We start from the raw sequence: 26,440 nt of genomic DNA on the forward strand, positions 1-26,440 counted from the left end.
CAGTACATTACATTACATTACATTTCTTGAGCTCCAAAGCTAAAGCAAACCGTTACATACCTTTTATTTTGTTGTGGTTCACCGGATCTGCAGCTACTACAAATCCGCATTAGAGGGTCGACATGGCTGCATCCAACTTCCACGACCAAAGGCGTTATTTCTATATGGAGATCAACCCTGACCTGGTAAGGAAATAGTTAGCCCGATATTCAATTGATAGCGTACCCATCAATAGGCTGATTATTTATCCATACATCAAAGTTCATCTGTCTTCTAACATTTAAAAAGCATCTTGCAGGACATGGGTGAGATCCCTTCCATCTTCTTCAGGAGATTTAAGGGCGGGCTTCCAAACTTCATGACTTTCTATGACTTTGCTGGAAATGAGGTTGATGTTGTTATTGAGAAGTGTCATCGCACTGCTATTATTGTTGCTGGTTACAACAGCTTAGTCACACTCTATGGCCTCAAAGAAGGTGGTTGGCTCAAAGTGTGCTACGTTGGTAGGGAGAAATTTTTCATTATCGAAGTAAAAGACCACAATATGGTGGCCAAAGGTCTCTGCTTTCCACCCCTCAAGCTAAGGGTCGACATCAAACCTACCATTGCTATTGATGAAACTATATCACTCTCCGAAGACACCTCAGCGGCAAGCCCACTCAACCAGGATACGGTTTCATCCAAGCTAGGAGAATCACCCCAAGTTGTGCATAATGAAGCCACCTTGCACCCTAATTCAGATTTTGTGCTGCAGAGTGGTCATTTTATACCTCAATCTGTTTTCAATGTCTCAAATCCTGTTGAACCCAATGCTTACTCGGGGATGGAGGCTACATATAATAACACAACGATTTCGTCTTCTGATGATGTTGTAGCTCAGCCACCTCACGATCCAATCAAACAAGTGCTTTCAATGACGGTCTTCCCTGCTCCTCCCCAGATAAATGGGTCCCTCCTTCCATCCATATTACCAACCTCTAATCCTGACACATCAAATATCAGTGTTGGTGATCTTAACTGTGCTACACCCATCTCACCAAATCTGAACAGCCCCCCTCCGCCAGATCCGAACCTCAACGTGTCGACTCCGAATTCTCTCCCTGGGGAAGAGCTCTATAGCATAGTGAGGGTTATAACTGAATACCAGTCCAAACACTACTCATTGGTAAGTTTTAGATCTGCATCATGTTAACATTATTTTTTTTGTTAGTTCTCCATGTTTCTCTTACGGAGTGTAAATCTAAATTGGAAGTTTATCTATCTGCAGCTTATTCCTTCGGCTTTTGCGGCCCAAGCATTTCCTTCCAGGCTTGACTTTATTCATATTCGTCAACTGCATAAGCCACCTATACTCATGAAGCTTCGTTGGAGGAGTCCTAGATCATCTGAGGCATTCGTTACTAGGGGTTGGCGTAAATTTTCTGTTGCCAATGGTCTTAGGTGCGGCAGTGTTCTGCGTCTCAGTGTCCCCGTGCAAGATGAGACCACCATGTTCGTTACTATTCTACGTATCTAGCGATGTGTCTTAGTTCATGTTTGTTTTGGATCAGTTTCCCACTTGCAAACAGCTGTTTATGTCTTTGGTTTAGTTGTAAACAAACTGGTTATTTTGGTGTAATTGAAAGTTATTAATCCCAGTTCTAAAAAGGCGTTTTGTTATGTCCCAAACCCATTTGGCCACAATTTCAAATATATTTCCTACCAGACGTGTTATTTGGTTTTGAATCTCCAGTATTTATTTCTATCAATTAATTTTCCAGTTTCAATTTATCATCTAATATAACTATAAAATAAGAAAACAAAATGTTACAAAATTTTACAGTAGTATTCTTTAAATTTACCATTCTTTTGTTCAAGATAGTTAATTTACTGCAATCAGATATTCTGTGAGCAATTTTTTTCCATCCTTTAATCAAGTTCTTATGATTAGATTAAATTGTACGGAGTCAAATTAGTAAAATTTTATGTTAAAAATTCTTATGATTAAGTCAAGATATGATTAGAATTATCTAGATTCTATACATGGTTAATGGAGTTAGACTAATTAACTATACTTTGGAAAAAGTGAAGGTTTAAACCTTATATGAGTTACCACATAGAATAAAGTTTTCAAACTTTATATATTCACTCTACATAGAAGAAATTCATGTAGTGCTCAAACTTCAAATGCAGATAAATAATAAATATCTTACAAACGTGAGATATTCATAAGCATAGAAGGAAATGACACTGGTGTCCAACGCTGTTGAGTCAGAATGCAATTAGTATTAGTATAGACATTAAAACATGGAAGGTTACCTAAGTCATAAGTCCAATAATATGATTCTTAAATAGCCATGTTGAGACGGGAAGAATTTGTGTACTGAGGTAGATAACAACTTATGATAACCAAGCCTGTGCCATGTTAATGCGGACAAAACACCATGCACGCCTCAATCAATCACCATCGGGGTTTCATACCTATAAAATCTGCAACTACTAACTAACAATACACGACAAGAGCCCTCAACTTTCTGTACATTCAGATCAGGCACGAAACGTGACTGCTGAGTTGTTGTCTCTGGGTCTTTACAACCACACATTAATTCAACCATACTCTTCTAATCTAATATTTACACTGCACTGCTTTAAATTTACATGCTTGACATGGTTTCAATTATTATGTTACGAACTCTTCCTCAAATGGCGGCATGCATGGTTACGGTTACATGCACAACTTTGTCCTCTTCTTTTTGACTCCTTTTACAACAAGGTTCGTGCCTTCCGTTTGTCTCACACTCCTCGCTTCTATAAATTAACCACTCCGGTTCGTTTTATCAACGTCCTCCTTTCCCCACTTATACCAATCTCTCTTGCTTTTCGGCCTCCCTGCAAATTGCAATAAACATCATGGCTAGCACCTTCAACAATGTCAAGGACATTGATGCATCCCATGACAACTTGAGCTATAGGATCAAGGTGCGTGTGATTAAGATTTGGACTCTATCTACGGCTGAGCAGAAATTTCAAAAGCCAATGCTGGAGCTGGTGGTCATGGATAATCAGGTAAGCTACCAACACTGAGACCTCGATTGTAATCAATATCATTAATTTTTATGGTGTATGTGTTACAATAATCATGCAACTATTTTCACATAGGGAGATCGGATCCAATGTTCAATTCGAAACCCTCATAGGAGGTTATTTGAGGCCGACCTTACCGAGGGGAAAATATACACTATCTCCAATTTTTCAGTTGCTCAGAATGACCTCAAGTACAAAGCCACCAATCATGTTAGCAGAATATATTTTAAGAGAGATACCCAGCTTAGGGTGGTTCAGGATCCTCTATTCCTTACACATATTTTTTGCTTTGTGCCCAATGAAGTAATACTTAACCACACCAATGCTCAGTCCCATTTAATTGGTATGAAGCTCCTAATATGTTGTCTCCTTTTTCCTATATCAAAATCAATCCTGAATTATTACTCACATATTTATTTTTTAGATGTAATTGGGCTCCTCACTGCTAAGGGTGACATTATTGAATTCACAAAGAATGGAAAGAAGTCCATCTACATTGTCATAGAACTTGATGACCTGAGGTTAGTAGAACGTTCTTACCTGTCCAATTTTTTTAAAAACATATAATTTAGTGCAACTTTGTTTCTATGTATATTGACTAATCGACTGATTCTTGAACTAATTAACTGTTAAATGTGTCTACAGAGGAAATGGTACCATTCGATGTACTTTGTGGGAAGAATTTGCAACTAAATTAGTAAAGCATATGGAAGAGACACCTACCTTAGAATATATACTTATTATACAATTTGCGAAGTTTAACCTATTCAAAGGTTCGTCACGTATTGATTCTGAATTCTTATGTGTTAAGTAACATACTTTAAGCCTATCCTGGACATCTAATTAGGTTTACAGTATATATATGATTGAGTTAATCTTGGTTCAGCCAAGAGACCCATAACAAAATACAAAGAATGCATAATTAAAAAATTACAAGCAAAGATGTGAATATCTTTTATCACAATGAAGAAAATGTACAAGTTCAAAGTATACTATGTAACAGAATCTCCTCATTTTATGTAACTACGGTAAACAATGAATAAAATAATGAATTTAATGAAATCTATCTGATTTAATTAAATTTAATGAAATCTATATAATTTAATTAAATTTAACGAACAAAATATTTAATTTCATGAAAAGTTTCTCATTTTATATCCTTTTTTTTTGGTTTATACTAAATTTAATGGACACTTCTATCTACTTTGGATTTTTATATACTACTAGAGAAGTCCCAGTGCATCTCACGGATATGATAAATTTAATGGAAAATATTTAATACTAAAATATTAGTAGATTAAGTACTTAATATAAACTTTTTATATTAAATTAGATCATAAGAATAAAAATATGTAATTTTACTTTTTAACACATTGCAATATATAAAATAAAATTAAAAATATGATTTAATTATAATAAATACTTTATAGTATAATTATATAATGAAGTGGTGATCAAAATAATTTAATATTAAAGTCCCATACAAGAAAGTTTATGAATCAACAACACAAACACTAAAAAATCGAATGCTAAGATATAATCAAGTTTTCATTACAATAATAAACTTGATTTTTTTTTTCAAATCATCAAAATTATACAAAATAATTCCATAATTTCCATTATTGTTTAATTTTTACATTTTTTTCCAAAACTCTTATGTACCAAATTCATTATTCTTTTTCAATTTTTCTCCTTTTATAAAAAAAAAGGAAGATACTTTTGAAACCTTTAGTATCCAAAACTAAAATACTGAAAAACAGTTGAAAGTAAAAAATGAATAAAAATAAATTATTAGATTCAACTAAACAAAATTGCTATAAGATAAAAATGATTATCCTTTGTTGATCCTCATTATGACATGTTGTATTGGACATTATCTTACTCTTAATTATGATATATTCTTTATTAACTATTCTATTTATAATCCTACAGAATAAGTAACTTATTATAAAGGCAACAATTGAAATCAGCATTAACATAACTATATTTTTATTTTTTTTATTGCTTAATGTATTTCATATAAGTAAAATTGGAAGGCCTTTTTTTTCCTCGGGCCTCAACAATTCAATTCTCTAATACTAGATGTTATCTACCAAAACAACAAGCAAGTGGTATTTTTGGTTAAAAAACATGAGGAAACCCAAACCCCAAAAAACCAGATGATGCAACTGCCCTAACCTAGCTGTATTAGACAAACCTGCATTGATTCAATTGAACTTCAGTGCGTTGTGCGTGCTGTGAGCAACACATTTGTTTCTCTATTCGAGATTCACTTCTTATTCTAAGGACAAAATTCCCATACCATGTTTTATCCTCATAATTATCTAGCACGGCCATTACAGAAAATCATGGCAAGTGGCAACCCTATTCGGCGCCACAACACTCAGGCCATGTCGATCACCACGGATGGCAACAGGTTGAACCTAGACCAGTGGATGTGACAAGAGAACATGGGCACAAATACGGGGAAGGATTTGCCGTGGATCATTCATGGGAGTTGGGTTTCTCATCCTTAATTTAAAGAAAAAAATTAATTGTTATAGGTTATGGCCTTTCAAGTGAAAGCCATCTAACTGTTCCGGAGATGTTTCAAGGCTCGATTTCAATGCATTATATGTAGCCCTGAGATGGCAGAAGTTCTTATACGCTGACTTGATTGTACACAGGTATAATGGGTATATCAAACACCAACTACAATTCCATTCTGCACATCAACGATGATTTTCAAGAGGTCAAGGATTTTCGCAAGAGGTATTTTAATTTCGGACTCATACCTTATTTTACCAGTGAGTAGCTCGACATGTATACAACTTTCACATTTTGTATACTGGTACACTTCCAGTGTCATAATATCAGGTGTACCTGCTGCAACTCAAGTTTCTCAAATACCGGGAGAGCCGACATATTCACTCGAAGAGGACCTACTTAACCATTCCATTTATAAGCCCATCTCCGAGCTGAAGGATTCAATTGAGGTGCACATGCATTCAATCATTGTTGTCTCCAGACCCTGGTTTTAGTTATATATAATAAATATCATAAATTGATATATGTAATGAATTGCTAGATTATTAGATTACTAGATTAATATAACCAAACATGCAGAATGGGCTCTTTGTCACTATTGGCACGGTTATATCCATTGATCCTAAGAATGGGTGGTGGTACAAAAGTTGCAAGCATTGCTTCCATTCTTTACAAGAAGCCGAGAACTCATACCACTGTGCTACGTGTGAGACATACCCATCGTCTCACACTCCAAGGTATATCTTATCATAATTTGTTTACATGTTCTGCATTAATGTCCTACTTTCTATCTGGATACAAGTCATGTTATGGTATGCAGGTTTAGCATAAACATGCGAGTTGCTGATGAGACCGATACGGCTTCTTTCCTACTGTACGATAAGGAGGCGTCCAAATTCCTTGGTATATCCGCATCTGATCTCAGACTCGCACAACTAACCAGGGTATTATGCATTTTTTCCGGCTTTGAATCTTCTTTATCACACACTTTCTTGAAGCCATTGTAATTTCTGTTTTGCATCTGTAGGGTGGAGTTAACGAGGAATATCCAATAGAGCTTAACTCACTGATGGGAAAGAAATTTCTGTTCAAAGTATCTGTCAAAATGGAAGATCTTAATGCATTCCAACCATGTAGGATAATTGTTACTAAGCTCTGTGCGGACAACTCTGTTATCACAAAATTTACTGCGAAGACTAGCTTTGACGAGGTTACAAAATCCTATTAATCTTCCGTGTTTGTCTTTGTATTTGAGTTGTATGTTTAATTTGCCTATGCCATGCAGCACAATATGGGTATGGAGAACTCTGAACTGCTGAGCATGAACACTGACTCTGCTGAGACCCCAAAGGTACAAATGCAGAACAAATATTTCTCTACATCTGTTATACATACATCATGTTTAAAACATGTGTTATAGCAACCCGTTTGGATTTTCAGGGTACAACCTCTCCCTCTGTTGAGACTTTATCCCAGGGAACAAATGATGGATTCTCAACTCCAAATGATAAAATTATCACTGGTGGGTGGTCTAAGAAGCTGATCGACGTGTACCCCGATTCTGCCCGTGCATCATCATCATCCAAATGCAGGAAAGTGACAGAGGGTGCCACTGCAACCATTGTCGAGATTCATGATGAGTAGTGTCATTTCTATGTAATAAACTAATCTAGGCCTTAGCGGTTGCACCGACGGACCAGATTGTGTGTCTAATATATAATGATTACCTAAGTTTTGTCGTTGGATCTTCTGTATCCAGCTTTGTGGTTTGCCTTATGCTATGTCATTAGCTTGAATAATGTATGGTTGACTTATACCAACCATTAATGTTTTCGGTTGGCTTGGTGTGTGTCTATGTAGTCAAAGCAGACGTGATCTCCATGAGACCGTTTTGCTTCTTATGTCTTCATTTCAAGTTCAATGAAATCAGGCAAGGCCATCGAGGAACTTGTTTTTCGATTTCCTTTATTACAATACATTTTTTTAATTGTTTTATCCTTCAGATCTGTTCGAATTGCGTCAAATAAGAATTGAATTTTTTTAGGCGTTATGTGTGCATGTTCCGGAAAGAACACAAGTCCTTCAAAATTCAAGGCTAATACTGATTTTTCAGAAAATTTATGGATTAAGTTAAAAAAAAACTAATTTCAGTTAAAAATAACTTTTGATAAAATATATCCATGTTCTCTTCAAAATAACTAGTTTTTTGAATACTAGAAAGAAGGAGACCATGAATCTTATTTATCCAAATATCATCTTTTTTAGAAGTTTTATTATTAATTGAGGATAACAAAAAATTGTTCATTCGGCCCCGACAGGGTCCATTCAAGAAAGGATCATATAGTTTAGGTAAGTTTTTTGTTTGAGTCTCTTCATTGCATAATCTAATTCGTTTTTGGAATATATCCAATGGTATAAATTCCTTATCTAGAACTTCCGCCCTGTTTAGAATTTCATTGCTTAGTTTTTTTTTTCTTCATTTTGAGAGTTCCAATAATTATTCAATTCATCATAGAAGATTTTTTCTCTTGTTAAAGAGTCTATTCTTTTTTCCATCATTTGTAGAAAAGTCGACAAATTGGGTGGATAGGCAAAAGATATTCTTTCTTTTCCATCATTTTGACATGTATCAAAAAAGAATTGTGACATATCATTTCGTACAACATTTTCAAATCGAGCGTTTTTTATATATCGTAACGGCCGCTTCCATCGTCTAAAATCGAAAAAAATCGTTACAAGGGATTTCTTCGATACCAATATCTTGTTACAAGGGATTTCTTCGATACTAATATCTTTTTATCTGCGGTTTCGTTGATTTTCTTTGAATTCTTACCCTTCCTTGCAAACATGACAGTCAGGTTTTGGATCACATAATGCAATTTACTAATTCAATACAAATCCAGTTGTATACTAATCAGCCTAGTCTATAGTTATAATGAAAAGAGATTACGAAGGTAATTTTTCTTTAAAATTCTAGTTTAAAAACTAATTTAATATGTAATTTTACACATTTATATTCTTATATAAATTTGTTAATTTTTTGTATGAAATATTTTTTGCAAAATTTTCACTTTAGTTTACATTTCTCCTATCATATATTTATTGTAATTAAACCGTTATCTTAATCTTAATTTTTATGTTTTTACAATTTTCTTAAAAATTAAATTAGATAATTTTATTCCTAAGACCTAACTTAAAATAAAAAATCTATCTTTAATTAGCTATCCTAACAATAGCTTAATATTACCTGATTTTTATTAAAATTAGCATACCCGTACACCGCACGGGGCACTTCAAGTTCAAAACACCTCCAGTGGCACAATAATCAACTTATGCTATAGGTATAATGAATCAATTACAAAATACATTGTGTGCAAACGTGGCTATCCTATCCATCCCTTATTCAATGGAGTGGCGGTGACATGTCACAATTTCAAACGTGCACAAATTGTGTTAATCCTACCACTTTCCATACCTTTAGCAAGTTAAAATCTGAATGACAAATTAGTGATAATAAACTGCTGGGAAATTTCAAGATGCTACTAAGTTGAGAACTCTTGATAAGTTGCCATGTGGATTGGATCTTAGTTATACAAAAAACACGTGTACATTTACTTCATGCTTCTACTCTAATAGATGGAGGTGAAATTTGGATTATTAGATGAAACAAAATTGAACCATGTACTGGCATCAAACCTCATAATTTGTCACCACACACCCCTCTCTCATTATACCTATAGCTTCATAGGAAACCGAACCCCAAACTCTTCTCAATTACTCTGCCCCACCAAACTTGGCTTTATCGTCCCATCCCTTTCCTTTATATAGTGCACATTGCATTGTCTTATAAGTACTTATCTCATCATCTTCAGTACCCATTGCTTGCTCTAATCAAGCACATTACATTTCTAATATCATGATGGCCATAGAGAAGAGGCTCATTCCATCCGACTTTGATGATGACCGGATTTTTTATCTACACGTTGACCCTCTTGCTGTAAGTCATCACCAACCATCTTCTTTACTTACTCCACTTAGTACAAATCCATAGAGATCAGTCCATCTTGCTTTGTTTTGTAGACTAAATTCTGTTTCTTCACTCCACAGATCATACATGAGCTGCCATCCCTCTTCTATAGGAAATATAGACCCCTCCTTGGTGAAAGGATGATTGTGATGGACCTCAACAACACCCACATAGAGCTTTCTCTATGCAAAGGTAACTCTTCCGGCTATATTGTACATGGTTTTGAAAACCTGGTCAATTGCTTTGGTCTTTCATCAGGAGGGTGGATAAAAATAATGTATGTAGGCGAAGATGTCTTTGTTGTGATGAAGGTCAAAGACAGCTTCATGGCTACCAAGGAACTTTCTTATCCATCTCCTAAGTTAGCTAGCAACTATTATCATGTGACACATGAATCTACATCAAGAGCAGTACCTCTGGAGTTTTGTCGGCCAATTATTTTCAACCCAACCCCCCAAGAAAATGCCACAAAAAAACTACCCACCCAAGATAGCCATACACAAGGACCATGCCAGTACCATATTGCAACAACTCCTCAAACTGCTTCTTTTGATTACCCTTCTGAAATCGAAACCAGCTCTAATGAAACATATTGTCTTGACCACTATCAGAAGAATGGATATTTGAATCAGCCCCCTCTACCTGATGAAACTTTACCAACCGGTGAGTTAAGGAACGGCTCGGTCATTCTTCCAACTAGAATATTCAACAACCTCTCTCAGGCACAGACATCACCTTTGCCAGCTGGATACGTCTCCTTAGAAGAGAAGGTGATCCTTAACAATCCTACTTCCCTCTTGGTTAAAAGACAGAGATCATCACCTCAGAATGCAGATGAAACTAACATTCCACCACCTGTGATGCCTGCTCCCATCATCCCTACAACGAGATCATATCGGATGTACACCTGCATGAAGCTTCTGACCTCAAACCAAGTGGATAACAGTTCCCTGGTAAGTATGCCGTCCATTTATCTGTAAAAATCATACTTTACACCAACGAAGACAAGTTTAATTAACATGCTACTCATGCATCTATTCATACATGAATGAACAGATACTACCCTTGCGATTTGCCCAAAATGCATTCCCTTCAAGGTATAACAATGTCAAAGTTATACTATACAATGGATGTTGCTATCGGTTGGGATTGAGGTGGAACAACTCCAGGAAGGGGCAGGTATATCTCACTAGAGGTTGGAAGAGTCTTGCAAGGGACAATGGGTTTAGTAGTGGTACTGTCCTCAAATTCCATGTCTCACCCGCAGATGAAACCACAATGCCTGTCCAAGTCCTGAAGTTATGAAGCATCTTTATCATTAGTCATCTACCTATCCTACTATGTATCTTTATCATTAGTCATCTACCTATCCTAATATGTAGTTTGTTCGTGCTATTTTGTATTCTAAATCTTAACTTATGCATTATGTTCTCTTAACTCTAATGTAATGGAATTGGTTAAGTAATTGCCTAAATGTGTCAAAAAACTTATAATCCATGCTGATTCTTCACTGACGTACACATGATAGCATGCCAAACAGCCTTCGATTAATTTGTGATTCACCACCTATTAACCCCAACAGATAAACTCAGCAAGTATTCCACGTTAACATCAACCTAATCTTACCTCATCATGCTGTCTAATAGCACCCTCAGGGTTAAGTTTTTAACAAATACAACATTGAAATTCTCACATACAATCAGGGAGTTAATATAGAAAATTAATTAGTAACCATCATCTGTACAATCAACCTGCGCAAGATAAGACATATATTTATTTATTTATTTTATTTTTCCGACTGAATATGACATGTATGTGTCTGCCTTGCACTAATTGAGTCTAGAAATATATTTGCAGCATGTTAATAAATAATGGTTATAAACTCAAGCCTTCTATAAAAGAAGTCCATACAATGTTTACCTACACACCACTGAAGATTTATATCTTATACCATACAGATACATTTTTTTATCTCATACATGGCCATTAGTTTGTCGTTTTCCTACCACCGAATGCTATACTAATCTCTAATTACATTGTCAACAGTTGGCAACCTTAACTCAAAAGTCATGATTATTTTTTCTAATCTCTAATTACAATGTCCAGAGTTTGCAGCCTTAACTCGAGTCATAATTATTTTTTCTTCCAAGCCGCCTGTGGGAATTGTGTAGCAGGCTGCCACCGATTTCAGACCGTTCCTTCGTATCTTCGGCCATGCCTTGCTAACCCCTTTCCGTAGCTGCCTTGGATTTTGTTTTGCAAGATTACATCACCTTCCAGAGTTATCCATTAGTGGGTAAGACAATGCCATCTAAATGAGGCACAATTAAGGAACACCCTCAACTCTGAACACGTGCATTCGTGCACAAATTCCAATTAGATGCTATAGGGTTATCCTTTTTTTACTCTATGTGGTATGGACATCTAAATAAGAGGACAGGCAATGATGAAATCTCGGTCACCCTCATTAGCTTATAAAGTTTATTAAAAAAACACTAATAACTCTAATTCTATATTTATATGATATATAATTAAAAAAACACTAATAATTCTAATTTTATATTTATATGATATATAATATATACCATATATACCATATATATCATAAAAGGAGTGAGAGACTTCTATTCGGTCAGCAATACCACCCCAGGTGTAGTCTATTATAAATATCATGTACTTTTTTTCTATAATGCATTTTACAAGCCACCAAACTATATCTTCCACCAGCTTAACTAATACAAACATGTAGCTATCCCCGAGTCATTAATGGGACCGCTGTTCCCTATTGCGCAAACGTTTGTTTGCCACATGCATCTAATATCACATATTCGATTTCGCACATGAAGCATTACTACTTCCTTCAGTTAAAACTGCCCACATCATTAGCCCAAGACTTGCTTTGTGCCGTCAACGATGCAACCTGCTCAGAGTTTGCATGGCATTAACCAACAATGTCGAGTTTTTTATCTCACGGTAGATCCACTGGTGGTATGATTTCCTCCACTTCTCTAGATGCTCATGTTATTTAGTTTGACAAATCTATAGCCACTAATTTAACATGCATTCAACGACGTTATTTTCACTTTTTTCAATCTTTAATGTGCCTTTCGCTGATATTTGCAATTGCCTCTTTTATCCATAACAGAAGATGCATGCTTTACCAAGCCTGTTCTATCGAAAGTACTGTCATGACCTAGGCAATCGGATGAAAATAGTGGATGCTAATCGTAACAATGTCCATCTACGGATTATCAAAGGGTATATGACGGCGTACATAGTGGAAGGGTTTGATCATTTGGTTCACGTATATCGCCTTCTAAATGGAGGAACTATGAAGCCGAGGTTCCTATTGAATGATATCTTTTATGTGATTAAGGTGAGGGATGATAAGATGGCTAGCATTCCGATCGTCTTCTTTTCTCTAAGGGACCCGTATACAGATCATATTTCACGAAAAGGAAAAGAGATGGTTCCACCCGATCCTTTTTTTGATGATATTGAGAGATTGCATCATGCAACGTACAAACAAAAGAAGAAGAATAAGAAAAGGATGCATACCTCAACTTCTCAACTGCACATAACTGCAGATGCAACACACTTTCAGAAGAAACCAATCCTTCATACCCCTGTTCATCATCCAAAGCCTCTAGATATTGATCTCAACGAGCTCCCCAATATCGACGATGATGATCCTGCTGACTCTGACAATCGTGGGCCAGAGATCATGGAAGATAATGCTTGCACTAACCGAGTTGAGACCGACCACAATACGTACTCTATCATACCAATCAAGTTTCATCAGTTCCTCACAACAGCGACCAACGAACAGTTTGTAGAACTCCCTAACCATCCGCTGCACTGTGCCAACTGAACTCGCCAACTTTCACACAGTTTATACCCATCAATCGTCTAATCGGCTCTAACTATGACACATACGTTTGCTTCATTACCATCCATCAGGCTCGCAGCTGCTCTATAGTAAGTTTCAATGACTATCGTCTCACGTTTCTGTTGCTTAGAAATGTTTTTTTCCAACTTTTGATCTGCATTTTTCTTCTCTGCATCGCTAGGTTATACCCACTGATTTTGCAGTACGTGCATTCCCTTCTAGGATGGATTGTGTATGCCTTCGACATGTCGGAGGAATTGAATACAATATGGGACTTCGCTGGACGTATATACTTTCATTCGTCGAAGTACAGCTTACCAGGGGATGGAGATACTTTGTTAGGCATAACCTCTTAAGGCCAGGCAGTATAATCAGACTGACCGTCACATCCTTGAATGAGTCGGTGATGTACGCGGAGCTTATCAAAATCTAATCAGCACAACCTCCAGTTTATGTAAATAAATGTTAATGAAGGAGTAAAAAGTATTTTGTCGAGTCACTCTGGGAACCATTGATCACATCGAGCCTTCAAGACACGCCATTCATTTTGCTGATCCTATTACATTGTTAGATGTATATCATGGTTCATGGAGTTACTTTTCAATGCACACCATGGAACCCCCTTTTGTATATGTGATGGGAGAGTTCCTTTAAGTTAACGTTATCACTTCATGTAGAATCTATCACCCTGTAGTTACTAATCATGTGGGTATCAATCTTCTCCTTTTATTTAATACCACCTACTTATCACTTATGTGGAATGACTGGACGGCTTAAATTCAGCTGCATGGGATAGGGAAACTTAGTTACCATAGCGTGAAGTTGTAATCACAGACGTGAGCAGCATATCCATGTTGTTCACAATGACTAATGACTAATATAGCCCGTTGTTAACCATAATAGTGAGCACGATATCTCTATCGTTACATGTCATCGGTGTGTTTGTTAACAATATTTCAACCATGTAAGATGAACCACAACAATATATTCCCTAAATTAAGCGGATCTCATGTACACAACATGATTTAGCCAAATTCAGTTGTTAAGTCTTATCCTTAGATGAATTACTTGATTTCTTATCCCGCCACCACCACATTTCAATCCTCAGCCATCCAAAATTTTTCATTTCCCGTGTTCCCGCGTATTCCACAAAATACCAAAACATAAAATACCAAAACATTGGATCAAATATGTGCGCTACTCATATTGGATTGCTAAGAGACATTGCATATACTAGCTGAGTGTGTACCGTTTCTCATTCCATCATTGCAAGGCTTTTTTCCTCCTGCCTGCATTTCAGGGTACTACTATCACAACTTCTGATCAATTTCATTAGTTTTCTATCTCCGTTGTTGCATCTCCCATTTCGAGATAATGGACCACGATGACTTCAGACTCAGCCCGAAATTAGCCAGGATGCATCGGAGATCCCTCTTAAATCAGAGAAGAATACCACCACGAGGTCCAACATTTGAAAGGACAATCCCAGCCGGTGAGCTTCCTTAATTCATTATATTAACATGCAAGGTCCATTGGTTAGGTCCATGCTTTTTTCATTTACCATATACTAATCGTAGTCAATGGCTAATATTAAATAGATCCGAACTTCATACCACTGATGCCTCTTAAGAGAAGTTCTGCCACGGTTGAACAATCTCCATCGTCGTCCCAGGCTATAGATAGACTCAGCAATTCTGGTGTCATGGCCAAACACTTTCGGGCATCCGATTCTCCTGTGTCGGCGCTCTCAATTTGTGGCTTCAGAAGGACCCAATCTAAAACTACGAGTTATTCAGAAAGGAACCCACTCTCAAACCTAACAAATGGTAAAATCCTTTCTTATTACAAGTATATAAAAGTATAGTGTATCACCGCATTGTTTAACTTGACCTGCCGTATTCTTTGATATGTATTCTGTCCTATTCAGTGGACCATAATCAAAATGTTGGCTTCAATCCTACGGTGCTAACCATGAACAACAGTAGTGGCAATTATACGGGTAATGACATGAACGAAAATGCCTCACCAGGCCAAGACTATAGCAATATTTCAGGGATTAGTGGTGGACCATCATCAGCCACTCCAGCTAGAGCACGACATGGATAAGTCTTTATGATTGATTAAAACTTGAATTTACCTCACACTCCCGGGAAACTGATCCACATATTCTGGTAAAAGGGTTGGAAAAATTCTAAATCTTCTATATTTAACTAATGGTATTATATGTTCTGTAATATATGACTGTGATTAACGGGGTTTTTAGACTAAAACATACTAACATTTGTTTCTTATGTAAAAGGTTACCTGAGTTCCCATCACCTTTTTTTTAAAGATTTGATAAAATATAGATAACCTTTTTTTAATAGGATTACTTTATTAATTATTACGGTTTGAGTAAGTTAATCTCTTTACATTGTAAAGGATAAGATTATACCCTCTAAATGTTTAATTATATGTTGATGTTATTAAAAACATTAAAGTATTTTTATAGGATGGGACGTGTGAAAATTACGAGGTTAAACTTTTAATGAGCATAGATATTTACTGTTTATATATTTGGAGATTTATTTAATCAAAGATTGACTGGTAATAATGTTTTTCTCTAACTAAGGATTGTTACTAACTGCTGAGTTTAATAATATCATTTTCTGGCTAGACAATTAAATTTTCTACTTTTTAAGATTAAAAATACTTACATAATATATGATAGTATTGTACACCTAAAACTGTAACTAGGGCAATGGATCACAGAGAAAGCCGTCGAAATATTGAAACAAACCTGGCCTTTCGAATTGGAGTTGTGGATAATCAGAAGTCTGTATTCTCCAGCGAACAGTCGTCATCAGACATGCACCGTGTTAATCCAACAGATCACGATCCCATGCCAGATTTCGAAGGTTAGCTCCCTAACCTAAAGAATAAATAACAGTTTTTGGTTAATTTTACAAGGACTAAATTGAGACTCGAGCAATGCGTAGGATAGTACATTCATGATATAAACTAATGTAGTCAATATTATATTATTTACCTACTAATAGAATTTGGGTGGGTCTCATGCGATACAGGTGGAGATAAATTATTTATGTTATTTAGAGATTGATTGCATAATAGATTTGCAAATATTTACTTCGTCTCATGCCGAATATTTAATTCGTGCTTTGCAAATAATTTTGTATAATTTTTTGACTTAAGTGTAATGTAAATTAAAAAATAGTTGATTATTTTAAGATCTTGAGGTCAATTATTTATTAAACAAATTCATAGGTCTTTTGTAGTGCCAAGGTTGGGAGAACCGAACCAATCGTTAAACCGATCAAGTCAGTCGCTTAACATATCCAACCGAGGTTATTCAGTTGTTGAACTGGTCTGATTAGATATACAATGAATTTATAAAAAATTCAATATACAATCAATATACATGTAGACCCGATGGAACTAATGCAGTCACTTAGTATAAATATTTGTACATGTATAAAATCCACGACCATCGTTTTTGAATTAATACTCAATTTCCTTTTCACTCTATATGACACTTCTTGCACAGCAATAAGCTATTGCCGCATATTTCACCTGAGGGTCTTCATTTGAAGTCACATGTAACAAAGCCAAAAGGTAAATACTCCTTATAATTGAAAAAACCAGAAATACAGGGATAATGCTTACATGAAAATGAGATTGGAGTTTCCCCCTCAAAAATTGCTGAAAAGCCATCTTAGTCGTCTATCCTCACTGAAAATTATTCGTAACCACGTTAGGATATTAATCAAATTAATAAATCCCATAATATATAAGACATAAATCCCAAGATCCTGACAAAATCATGAACATAATTAACTCAGTAAGCAAAACCCAACTACTCAGCAACTCTGTTTCGAACAAACAGCAAAACACTAAAACATAACTAATATTGCAAACATATATAAAAAATTTGAGTTACTTATCACTTATGTGGAATGACTCGACAAAGACTTCTAATCAATTAGTCAACAATAAAAGATTGAAACAGATAACATATAACTCGGCATCCACACCATCCGAATCCAGAAACCAAAAAAATCAACAAACAATCCAACCGTAAATATGTTTAAACAGAAATAAGATTCACAATCCAAGCATAAATTTATTTTTGAGGCAGTCCCATATGAATATATTATAAATTTGTTATACACAAATAAGATTCAGAATCCAAACATTTCAATCAGATATGATTAACGCAAAGTGAAACCTTTTCAACAAGTGAGGTAGATTTTGAGGATTAAAAAAAGGAACTTTTATTAATTATAAACTATGAGGTAAGGGACAAAACCATTTTCCCATTCACAGGTGAATCTTTCACCTCAAGGTCTTCATTTGAAGTCACGCCAAAAAGTAAATACTCCTTACAATACAAGAAACCAGAAATGTAGTGATAATGCTTACACGAAAGTGAGGTTGGAGCTTCCTGCCAAAAAGATCCTGAAAAGCCATCTTATTCGTCTATCCTCACTGAAAATTATTCGTAACCACGTTATGATATTAATCAAATTAATAAATCCCATAATATATAAGACATAAATCCCACGATCCTGACAAAAATCGTGAACATAATTAACTCAGTAAACAAAATCCAACTACTCAGCAACTCAGTTTCGAACAACAGGAAAACACTAAAACCAGCATAAATAATTCCAAGTATTAAGTAATAATCCTTAAAGATAACTAATATTGCAAAAATATTTAAAAAATTTGAGTTACATATCACTTTTGTGGAATGACTCGACAAAGACTTCTAATCAATTAGTCAACAATAAAATATTGAATCAGAAAACAAAAAACTCAGCATCCACACCATCCGAATCCAATAACCAAAAAAATAAACAAACAATCCAAGCGTAAATTTGTTTATAAAGAAATAAGATCCAGAATCCAAGCGTAAATTTGTTTTTGAGGGAGTCCATATGAGTATATTGTCAATTTGTTATATACAAATAAGATTCAGAATCCAAACATTTCAATCATATATGATTAATGCAAAGTGAAACCTTTTCAACAAGTGAGTTAGATTTTGAGGATTAAAAAAAGGTACTTTCATTAATTATAAACTATGGGTAAGGGAGAAAACCATTTTCCCATTCACAGGTGAATCTTTCACCTGAGGGTCTTCATTTGAAGTCACGCGAAAAAATAAATACTCCTTATAATACAAGAAACCAGAAATGCAGGGATAATGCTTACACGAAAGTGAGATTGGAGTTTCCTCCTAAAAAATTGCTGAAAAGCCATCTTAGTCGTCTATCCTCACTGGAAATTATTTGTAACCATGTTAGGATATTAATCAAAATAATAAATCCCATAATATATAAGACATAAATCCCAAGATCCTGACAATATCATGACCATAATTAACTTAGTAAACAAATCCCAACTACTCAGCAACTCAGTTTCAAACAAACAGCAAAACACTAAAACCAGCAGAGCTGATTAAAATTTTCAAGTAATAATCCTTAAACATAACTAATACTGCAAAAATATATAAAAAATATGAGTTACTTATCACTTATGTGGAATGACTCGAGAAAGACTTCTAATCAATAAGTCAACATAAAAGATTGAATCAGAAAACATAAAACTCAGCATCCACACCATCCGTTTCCAAAAACCAAAAAAATAAACAAACAATCCGAGCGTAAATTTGTTTAAACAGAAATAAGATTCAGAATCCAAGTGTAAATTTGTTTTTGAGGCAGTCCCATATGAATAAATTGTAAATTTGTTATGCACAAATAAGATTCAGAATCCAAACATTTCAATCAGATATGATTAACGCAAAGTGAAACCTTTTCAACAAGTGAGGTAGACTTTGAGGGAAAAAAAGGTATTTTATTAATTATAAACTACGAGGTAAGGGATAAAACCATTTTCACATTCACAAGTGAATCTTTCACCTGGGGGTCTTCATGATTAACTCAGTAAACAAAATCCAACTACTCAGCAACTCAGTTTCAAACAACAGCAAAACACTAAAACCAGCATAAATGATTCCAAGCATTAAGTAATAATCCTGAAACATAACTAATATTGCAAAAATATATAAAAAATTTGTCCCGAATACAAAATATTGTATCAATTTAAATAAATATGGAAAAACATAACACAATAAGTAAATTAAAGTTCAATGTTCCTGATTATCAGGAACAAGATTGCAGCAAGACATTCAACTTTCAGCAACAAATTTAACTTTGAATAACAAAATCAGGATCCTCTTTACAAAATAAAGCATTTTACATAGTCATTAAACAACCACCAATAACTGTTGACAACAAATCATAGTAAATCACATGATAACTCATACCTCTAACACTTGATAAATCAACCAGCAATTTACAGAAGCAGCTTAACTAACTGATTTCAATCTAACCCAATCAAGATCCAGTACCTCCAACACTTGATAAATCATACTAAAGAACTTCAAAATTAATTCATGAATTCATGAATTCAACATAACAGCAAAACAAAACACAACACAAGCAGTTTCAGTAATTCAACATAACAAAATAAACCAGTAGCAGGTTACCATACTGATACCAATCTAAGCCTATTTAGATCCAGAACCTCCAACACTTCATAATTCATACTAAATCAGTAAATCACTTCAAAAGTAATTCAGTAATTCAACAGAACCGCAAAACAAAACACAATAGAAGCTGTTTCACTCATTCAACATAACAGAACAAACCAGAATCAGATTACCATACTGATTTCACTCTAACCCTATCAAGATCCTAAACCTCCAACACTCCATAAATCATACTAAATCAGTAAAACACTTCACAGGTAATTCATTATCTCAACCGAACAGCAAAACAAAACACGACAATAGTTATGTTTGAGTATTTCAACAAACCAGAAGCAGTTGAACCAATTCGAAATAAAGTAATGAACAACAAACAGAACAACAATTTCAATCAAGTTACATACCTGACTCCGTGGCTGGGCTCCATATCTGTTAACTGACTTGAAAGGTTGCTCTGTGTCCGCTGGGTGACTGGGTGGTGCTTGGTGCGACTTGCGAGGATGGTTCTGGATGGCGGGTCCTCTGTGCTACTTCTGGGTGGGACTTGCTTCGTTCGGTGCTGGGTTGCTGGGCGCTGGTCACTGGCGGTGGCTGGTTGTATGCTGGGCTGCTCTGTCTACGAGTAGGTGCTGGGAGCAGTGGAATGGCAGGGCCAGGAGAAAGGTCATCATAAGCCTTCTCCAGTGCCTGGGTGGGTGCGTGAAAGCATCAATTCAAAGTGCTAATACTAGCCCCTACCCTTAAATCAGTAGGGCAAGTCAATTTTACCTTCCCCGCTGGAGGATTCTGTAACCACTAGATTCTTTCGAGGGCTTGGTTTGGAGAAAGCTGCAGGCTCTGAACTGCAGACTCCTCACTACGGGGTCGGATGAAGGGATTCGAAAGACAGCATGGATCGGTGGTGGGCGGAATGGTCCCTCGCCGGAGCTGGGAGGTGCATAGAGCGAGGCTGTGAGACCTAGGGAGAGAGCGGCTAGGTTTTCCTGCTTCGTTTGGGGGTGAGGCTTCGAGGTTACCGGGTAGGGTAGAGGACGTTCAATTCGGGTTGGGTGGGCGGCTTGGTTTTTCGGGTTTTTTTATTTTAACCGGATCGGTTCGGTTCGGTTGGGGATTTTATAGTCAGATTTAAAAATCAAATCAAACCGCAATAAAAACAGCAAAAACATGTTTACTATTAATAAGGAATTATAAAGAAAAAATTACACTCCCCTCCACAGTTGTCAGAACCGAATCAGTGATTGAACTGGTTAAGTCACTGGGTCACTGGGTTATTGGTTCAACCGGTGAGTCACTGGCTGAACTCATTGACCCAGTCATATGTAAATAAAAAAAATATAGTCCAAAATTTAAAATTAAAATTTAAAATACATATTTTCAATAATATTTTAAAAGTATCTAGCTATTCTAAAATAATATGAAACAGGAACAATAAGTATTTTGTTAATGTTACTCTATCATAAATATTTTTATTTTGTTTTTATTGATGAATATTATTAGTAGATATTATATCATTATAAAAAAATAAGTGAGTTTATAATTATTGTTAACTAAAAATATAATAATTTAAGAATGAATGTGTTTATAATTAAAATTAAAATAAATTAAATAGAAGTAAATTATTTGCTGAAAGATATCACGAGGGGGTTGGAACCCCAACTTTAACATTTCGGAAAAATGTTGAAACTCAAGCGGTTCGGTCGAACCGGTTTTATTGAGTTTGACCGGTTTTGACCGGTTCACTATGGGTTTGACAGGTTTACACCGGTTCATCGCCTCATCCGGTCAGATCATCGAACTGGACCGACTTAAGGTCCGGTTCACCGGTATTCCGGTCGAACTAGCCGGTCCAGTCCGATTTTGCTAACAATGCACCTCTCTCTTGCGATGTGCTAAAATGACACTCCCCTCTCTTATATTTAATAAATGTACATTCTCCTCCATTATAACTTAAAAAACCTCCTCTTTAATCCATTTTTAATTTTTTCTGTTAACTAATGTTAACTTTATCTTTTTTTTAAAAAAATATTTTTTAGAATAATACTCTTTAACGGAAATTTTTTTTTTCATTAAACTTCACTTACCAAAATACCATTTAATAAATTATTCTTTATTGATTAAAATCTAATTTTATGAAAATAATTTAAAAAGAATTTAATAATTAAATTATCTTTTTCTAAAAAATCATTCAATAAATTTCTAATTATTAAATTATAATTTTACCAAAATTTTTGGTTATTAATTTTTTTATATTTTACTCATACTTTTTTGATATGAATGAATATTATTTTAACATTATATAAAAAAATATTACCATAATTTAGTATGTATAACAATTAATATATATTGTTATTGAAAAATGATCTTACTAAGATTTTTTTAATATTAAAATAATATATATTGATATCAAAAAATTTATAGAAAAATATAAAAAAAATGTTAACAAGAAATTTGGTAAAACCACAAATTAATAATTAAAAAATTATTGAATGATATATTAAAAAGATAATTTAATTATTAATTTTTTTAATAACATTTCGATAACAATACAATTTAATCAATAAAAAATGATTTATTAAAGTGTATTTTGGTGAGTATAATTTAATGACAGAAAATATAATTTTGACTAAATGATATTTTTATAGGAAAAAATATTTTTTTTGAAAAATGGATAAATTTAACATTAGTTAACACAAAAAATTCAAAATGGAGTAAAGAGGATATTTTTTAAAAGTTGTAACGGAGGAAAATGTATATTTTATAAATAAAGAGGAAGATAGTGTTATTTTAGCATCTGGCAAGCGATGGGAGTGAAATTTTCTCTATTACAAATTGTACCAACAAAATATAATGACAACATTAAGCCATGGTTTTAAAGATCCATTAAATAACATATTATTTTATACTTTTTTAATATATGTTACAATAATTTGTTTGTTTGATTTTTAGGTTTCGCTTAGCAACCAAAATTGGTGGCAATTGCCAAGAAATCATTAAAAAAACAATACTTGGATTGAACTCAGTATACAAAATTTTGTTATTTTGAACCATTGACTATGTATGTACATTCTTCATGGACGACAGAAAATCTACCCATTGTTAACATGGACATTGTCCATGTCGACTCATGCACGTTGCTAATAATGTATTGCTTACTGGAAATTAATGCAGTTATACATGCATTTGATGATACTGGAGTAGACTCTGACTACGTACATAACTCCAGGACAAATGAGCATGAAGGTACTACTCTATGATTCATGCATTACTTAATCCTCTCATAACAATAATCAACTTCGTTTGCTAACATAAACTTTGGCCATTCTTGCTGAATAGGTCCACACCAACTTTCACTGGTCGAGTCGGCAGAGTCGATTTGGGAGGAAGGTAACTGATCTCTCCTATATAGCCTGCATGCTGTGTTTAGAAATAACTCATTTCGCACTGCATCTTCTTAGTTAAAAATGACAAGCGTTACATGTACTTCAGATACTTGGGATGCTGGAGATGCAATCCATCATTGCATGTTCTGCAATTCATGCATGTGGGAAGGGGAAAAGTTGGCTAAAAGCAGGAGCAGCAGAATTCCTCGATTTGGGCTTTGCTGCATGGATGGAAAGGTACAATTGCTGTTACTTACCCAGGTCCCTGCAATTCTACAAGACCTCCATCGTGGACATGATGACAAAGGTAGGTACTTCAGGAAGAATATCCGTAAGTTTAATTCCATGTTTGCGTTTACGTCAATGGCTGGAAAGGTTAACCGAGGCATTAACAATGGCACGGCTCCACCGACTTTTTCAATTAATGGTCAGAACTACCATTCAATTGGAAGCCTGATCCCTAACAACAATGAAAGGCCGAGATTTGCGCAACTGTACATCTATGACACAGATAATGAAGTGTCTAATCGGATACTTGCTGTGAGGTACATCATTCAAGGTTACATACACCATAGATTATACCTTGCAAACACATTTATAGATGTCTAGATGTACATACTTACCAAGTGTTTAAATGTATGTCGCACTTAATACTTGAAACAATTGTAGGTCGGGTGAAATAATCAACAAACTTGAAACTGAAATCGTGTCTGAACTCACTAAGATGCTGGACATGTGCAATCCTCTTGCCAAGAGTTTTCGCTTTGCTCGAGACAGGTTCGCTGATAGCGAGCCTTCAGAAATTAAAATGAGGCTGATTAGGAAGCGGGAAAAGGATGGAAGAGTGTACAACTTACCCACTGCGTCTGAGGTTGCCATCCTGATAGTAGGTGACATTGACGACTCAATCCTTGATAGAGATATTATTATTCAGTCCACAGAAAATAAGTTGCAAAGAATAGATGTTCTACACCCGTTGTACTTGGCTCTTCAATATCCGTTGATATTTCCATACGGTGAGGATGGATTCAGGACAGGTATTCAGACATCTACTAGATATGACCTGAATGGTATAAAGAAACGTAAGACGATAAGTATGAGAGAGTTTTTTTCATACCGTATACAGATGAGGTTCAATGAGTCCCCAATCATGTTACAATCTATGAGGTTGTTCCAACAATTTCTGGTCGATGCGTACACGATGATTGAGGCTGAACAGCTTAGTTTTATTAGACATAACCAACCCAAACTAAGGGTGGACAAATATATTGCACTGCATGAGTCATTGGTTAGGGGAGAGGCAAGTGCTGTTGCAACTGGACAGAGGATTATACTACCGAGTAGCTTCACTGGCGGTCCTCGGTACATGTTCAACAATTGCAAGGATGCATTTGCAATTTGCAAATATGCAGGTTATCCTAGCTTTTTCATAACAATTACTTGCAATCCTGAATGGGATGAGATAAAACATTCGTTAAAAGACACAGGGTTAAAAGCACAAGACCGTCCTGACATTGTATCGAGGATTTTTAACCTAAAGCTCAGTCAGTTGATAGCTGACTTCAAGCATGGTCAATTCTTTGGCAAGATAATGGCATGTAAGTTTAATGAAATCTATTATGTTATACATGTATCAAAATTAAGGCCTAACAATGAGTTGGTCTCTACAGACGTCTGCACGGTAGAATTCCAAAAGCGGGGACTCCCACATGCGCACATACTGCTGTTCATGCATCCTCTATCCAAGCCTAAGTCACCAGATGATATTGACAAACTAATCTCAGCTGAGATTCCAGACAAGATCAAGAGGCCAAAACTTTATGGGGCAGTTGAAAAGTACATGGTCCACGGCCCGTGTGGCAAGTATAATAGTAAAAGCCCCTGCAAGTTGAACGGTCGGTGCTCAAAGTTTTATCCCAAGCCCTTTAGATCAAGGACAATGATTGATGATGGTGGGTTCCCCAAGTATAAGAGGACGGATAATGGTCGGATAGTCACAAAGAATAATACGGCCCTCGATAATTCATATATTGTACCATACAATCCATCACTACTACTGAAATACGGTTGCCATATAAATGTTGAGCACACCTGCCAAACGTCCGCAATAAAGTATTTGTTTAAGTACGTTCACAAGGGCAATGATCGGGTAACTGCTTCTTTCTACGAAACCAATGTAGACGGTGAGTCTGAACAAGTGGTAGATGAGATACGCAACTATTATGATTGTCGGTATATCTCAGCCTGTGAGGCAGCTTGGCGCATTTTTGGGTATGACATCCAACAGAAGGAACCTTCGGTCATCAGGCTTCCTTTTCATTTGCCAAATGAACACCCTGTTATATTCAGGGATTACGAAAACATTGTTGATGTAATAGATAGGGTTGATGGCAAGCTAACAAAGCTATTGGCCTGGATGCTTGCGAATAGGTTGTTTCCTTATGGTCGTACTCTTACATACAGTCAATTTCCTAACAAATTTGTATGGAAAGATGACATATCCATGTGGATGCCAAGGAAACAAGGATTCTCCATTGGTAGGCTTTCGCATGTTCCCCGCGGCAACGGCGAGGATTATTACCTGCGACTTTTGCTCAACATACAAAAGGGATGCCTCAGCTATGTTCATTTGCGCACAGTCAACGGGGTTGTGTATGGTACCTTCAAAGAAGCATGCTATGCATTGGGGTTATTGCAAGATGATAAGGAATTCATTGATGCTATAATAGAAGCAAGCACGTGGGCCTCTGGAAACTACCTGCGTGACCTGTTCGTGGTGCTCTTACTATCTAACAACGTTGTAAGACCCGAGGTTGTTTGGGAGTAGTGTTACCATGTATTGTCCGAGGATATCTTATTCTGTCATAGAAAAAATATGCAGTGTGCAGGTATGGTCGTCATTAACATGATTTCTTTGGTAAATATGCTGTTTGATGGTTCAAATCTCTATTTGTAACAAATCGGTATCATTTTTTCATTATTTTTATTAGATCTTGAACTTT

General features: G+C 35.5%; 3 protein-coding genes and 1 long non-coding RNA gene across 4 annotated transcripts; 3 read left to right on the forward strand and 1 right to left on the reverse strand.

Annotated features, from left to right (window-relative positions):
- Window positions 1-2,889: 2,889 nt before the first annotated feature.
- LOC127741585 (uncharacterized) lies at window positions 2,890-3,877 on the forward strand. Its single transcript, XM_052254333.1, has 4 exons — window positions 2,890-3,045; window positions 3,139-3,406; window positions 3,488-3,584; window positions 3,709-3,877. The coding sequence occupies exons 1-4, from the start codon at window positions 2,890-2,892 to the stop codon at window positions 3,875-3,877; spliced, it is 690 nt and encodes a 229-aa protein (XP_052110293.1).
- A 1,617-nt stretch (window positions 3,878-5,494) lies between these two features.
- Window positions 5,495-7,377, forward strand: LOC107466248 (uncharacterized). Its single transcript, XM_052254089.1, has 8 exons — window positions 5,495-5,559; window positions 5,730-5,814; window positions 5,906-6,038; window positions 6,169-6,326; window positions 6,410-6,533; window positions 6,617-6,799; window positions 6,875-6,940; window positions 7,030-7,377. The coding sequence occupies exons 1-8, from the start codon at window positions 5,514-5,516 to the stop codon at window positions 7,231-7,233; spliced, it is 999 nt and encodes a 332-aa protein (XP_052110049.1). The 5' UTR covers window positions 5,495-5,513; the 3' UTR covers window positions 7,234-7,377.
- A 9,614-nt stretch (window positions 7,378-16,991) lies between these two features.
- On the reverse strand, window positions 16,992-18,797 carry LOC107466251 (uncharacterized). Its single transcript, XR_002367295.2, has 4 exons — window positions 18,720-18,797; window positions 17,925-17,990; window positions 17,169-17,234; window positions 16,992-17,083 (listed from the first exon to the last, which is right to left on the reverse strand). It is a non-coding gene; the product is annotated as an uncharacterized LOC107466251 (long non-coding RNA).
- A 2,151-nt stretch (window positions 18,798-20,948) lies between these two features.
- On the forward strand, window positions 20,949-26,265 carry LOC107466242 (uncharacterized). The gene is made up of 6 exons (XM_016085230.1): window positions 20,949-21,009; window positions 21,813-21,881; window positions 23,227-23,298; window positions 23,392-23,442; window positions 23,545-23,983; window positions 24,108-26,265. Exons 1-6 carry the CDS (start codon window positions 20,949-20,951, stop codon window positions 26,263-26,265), a joined length of 2,850 nt encoding a protein of 949 aa, XP_015940716.1.
- The last annotated feature ends 175 nt before the right edge of the window (window positions 26,266-26,440 follow it).

The sequence above is a fragment of the Arachis duranensis genome, chromosome 9 (genome assembly GCF_000817695.3).
Source record: "Arachis duranensis cultivar V14167 chromosome 9, aradu.V14167.gnm2.J7QH, whole genome shotgun sequence".
NCBI classification, from domain to species: Eukaryota; Viridiplantae; Streptophyta; class Magnoliopsida; order Fabales; family Fabaceae; genus Arachis; species Arachis duranensis.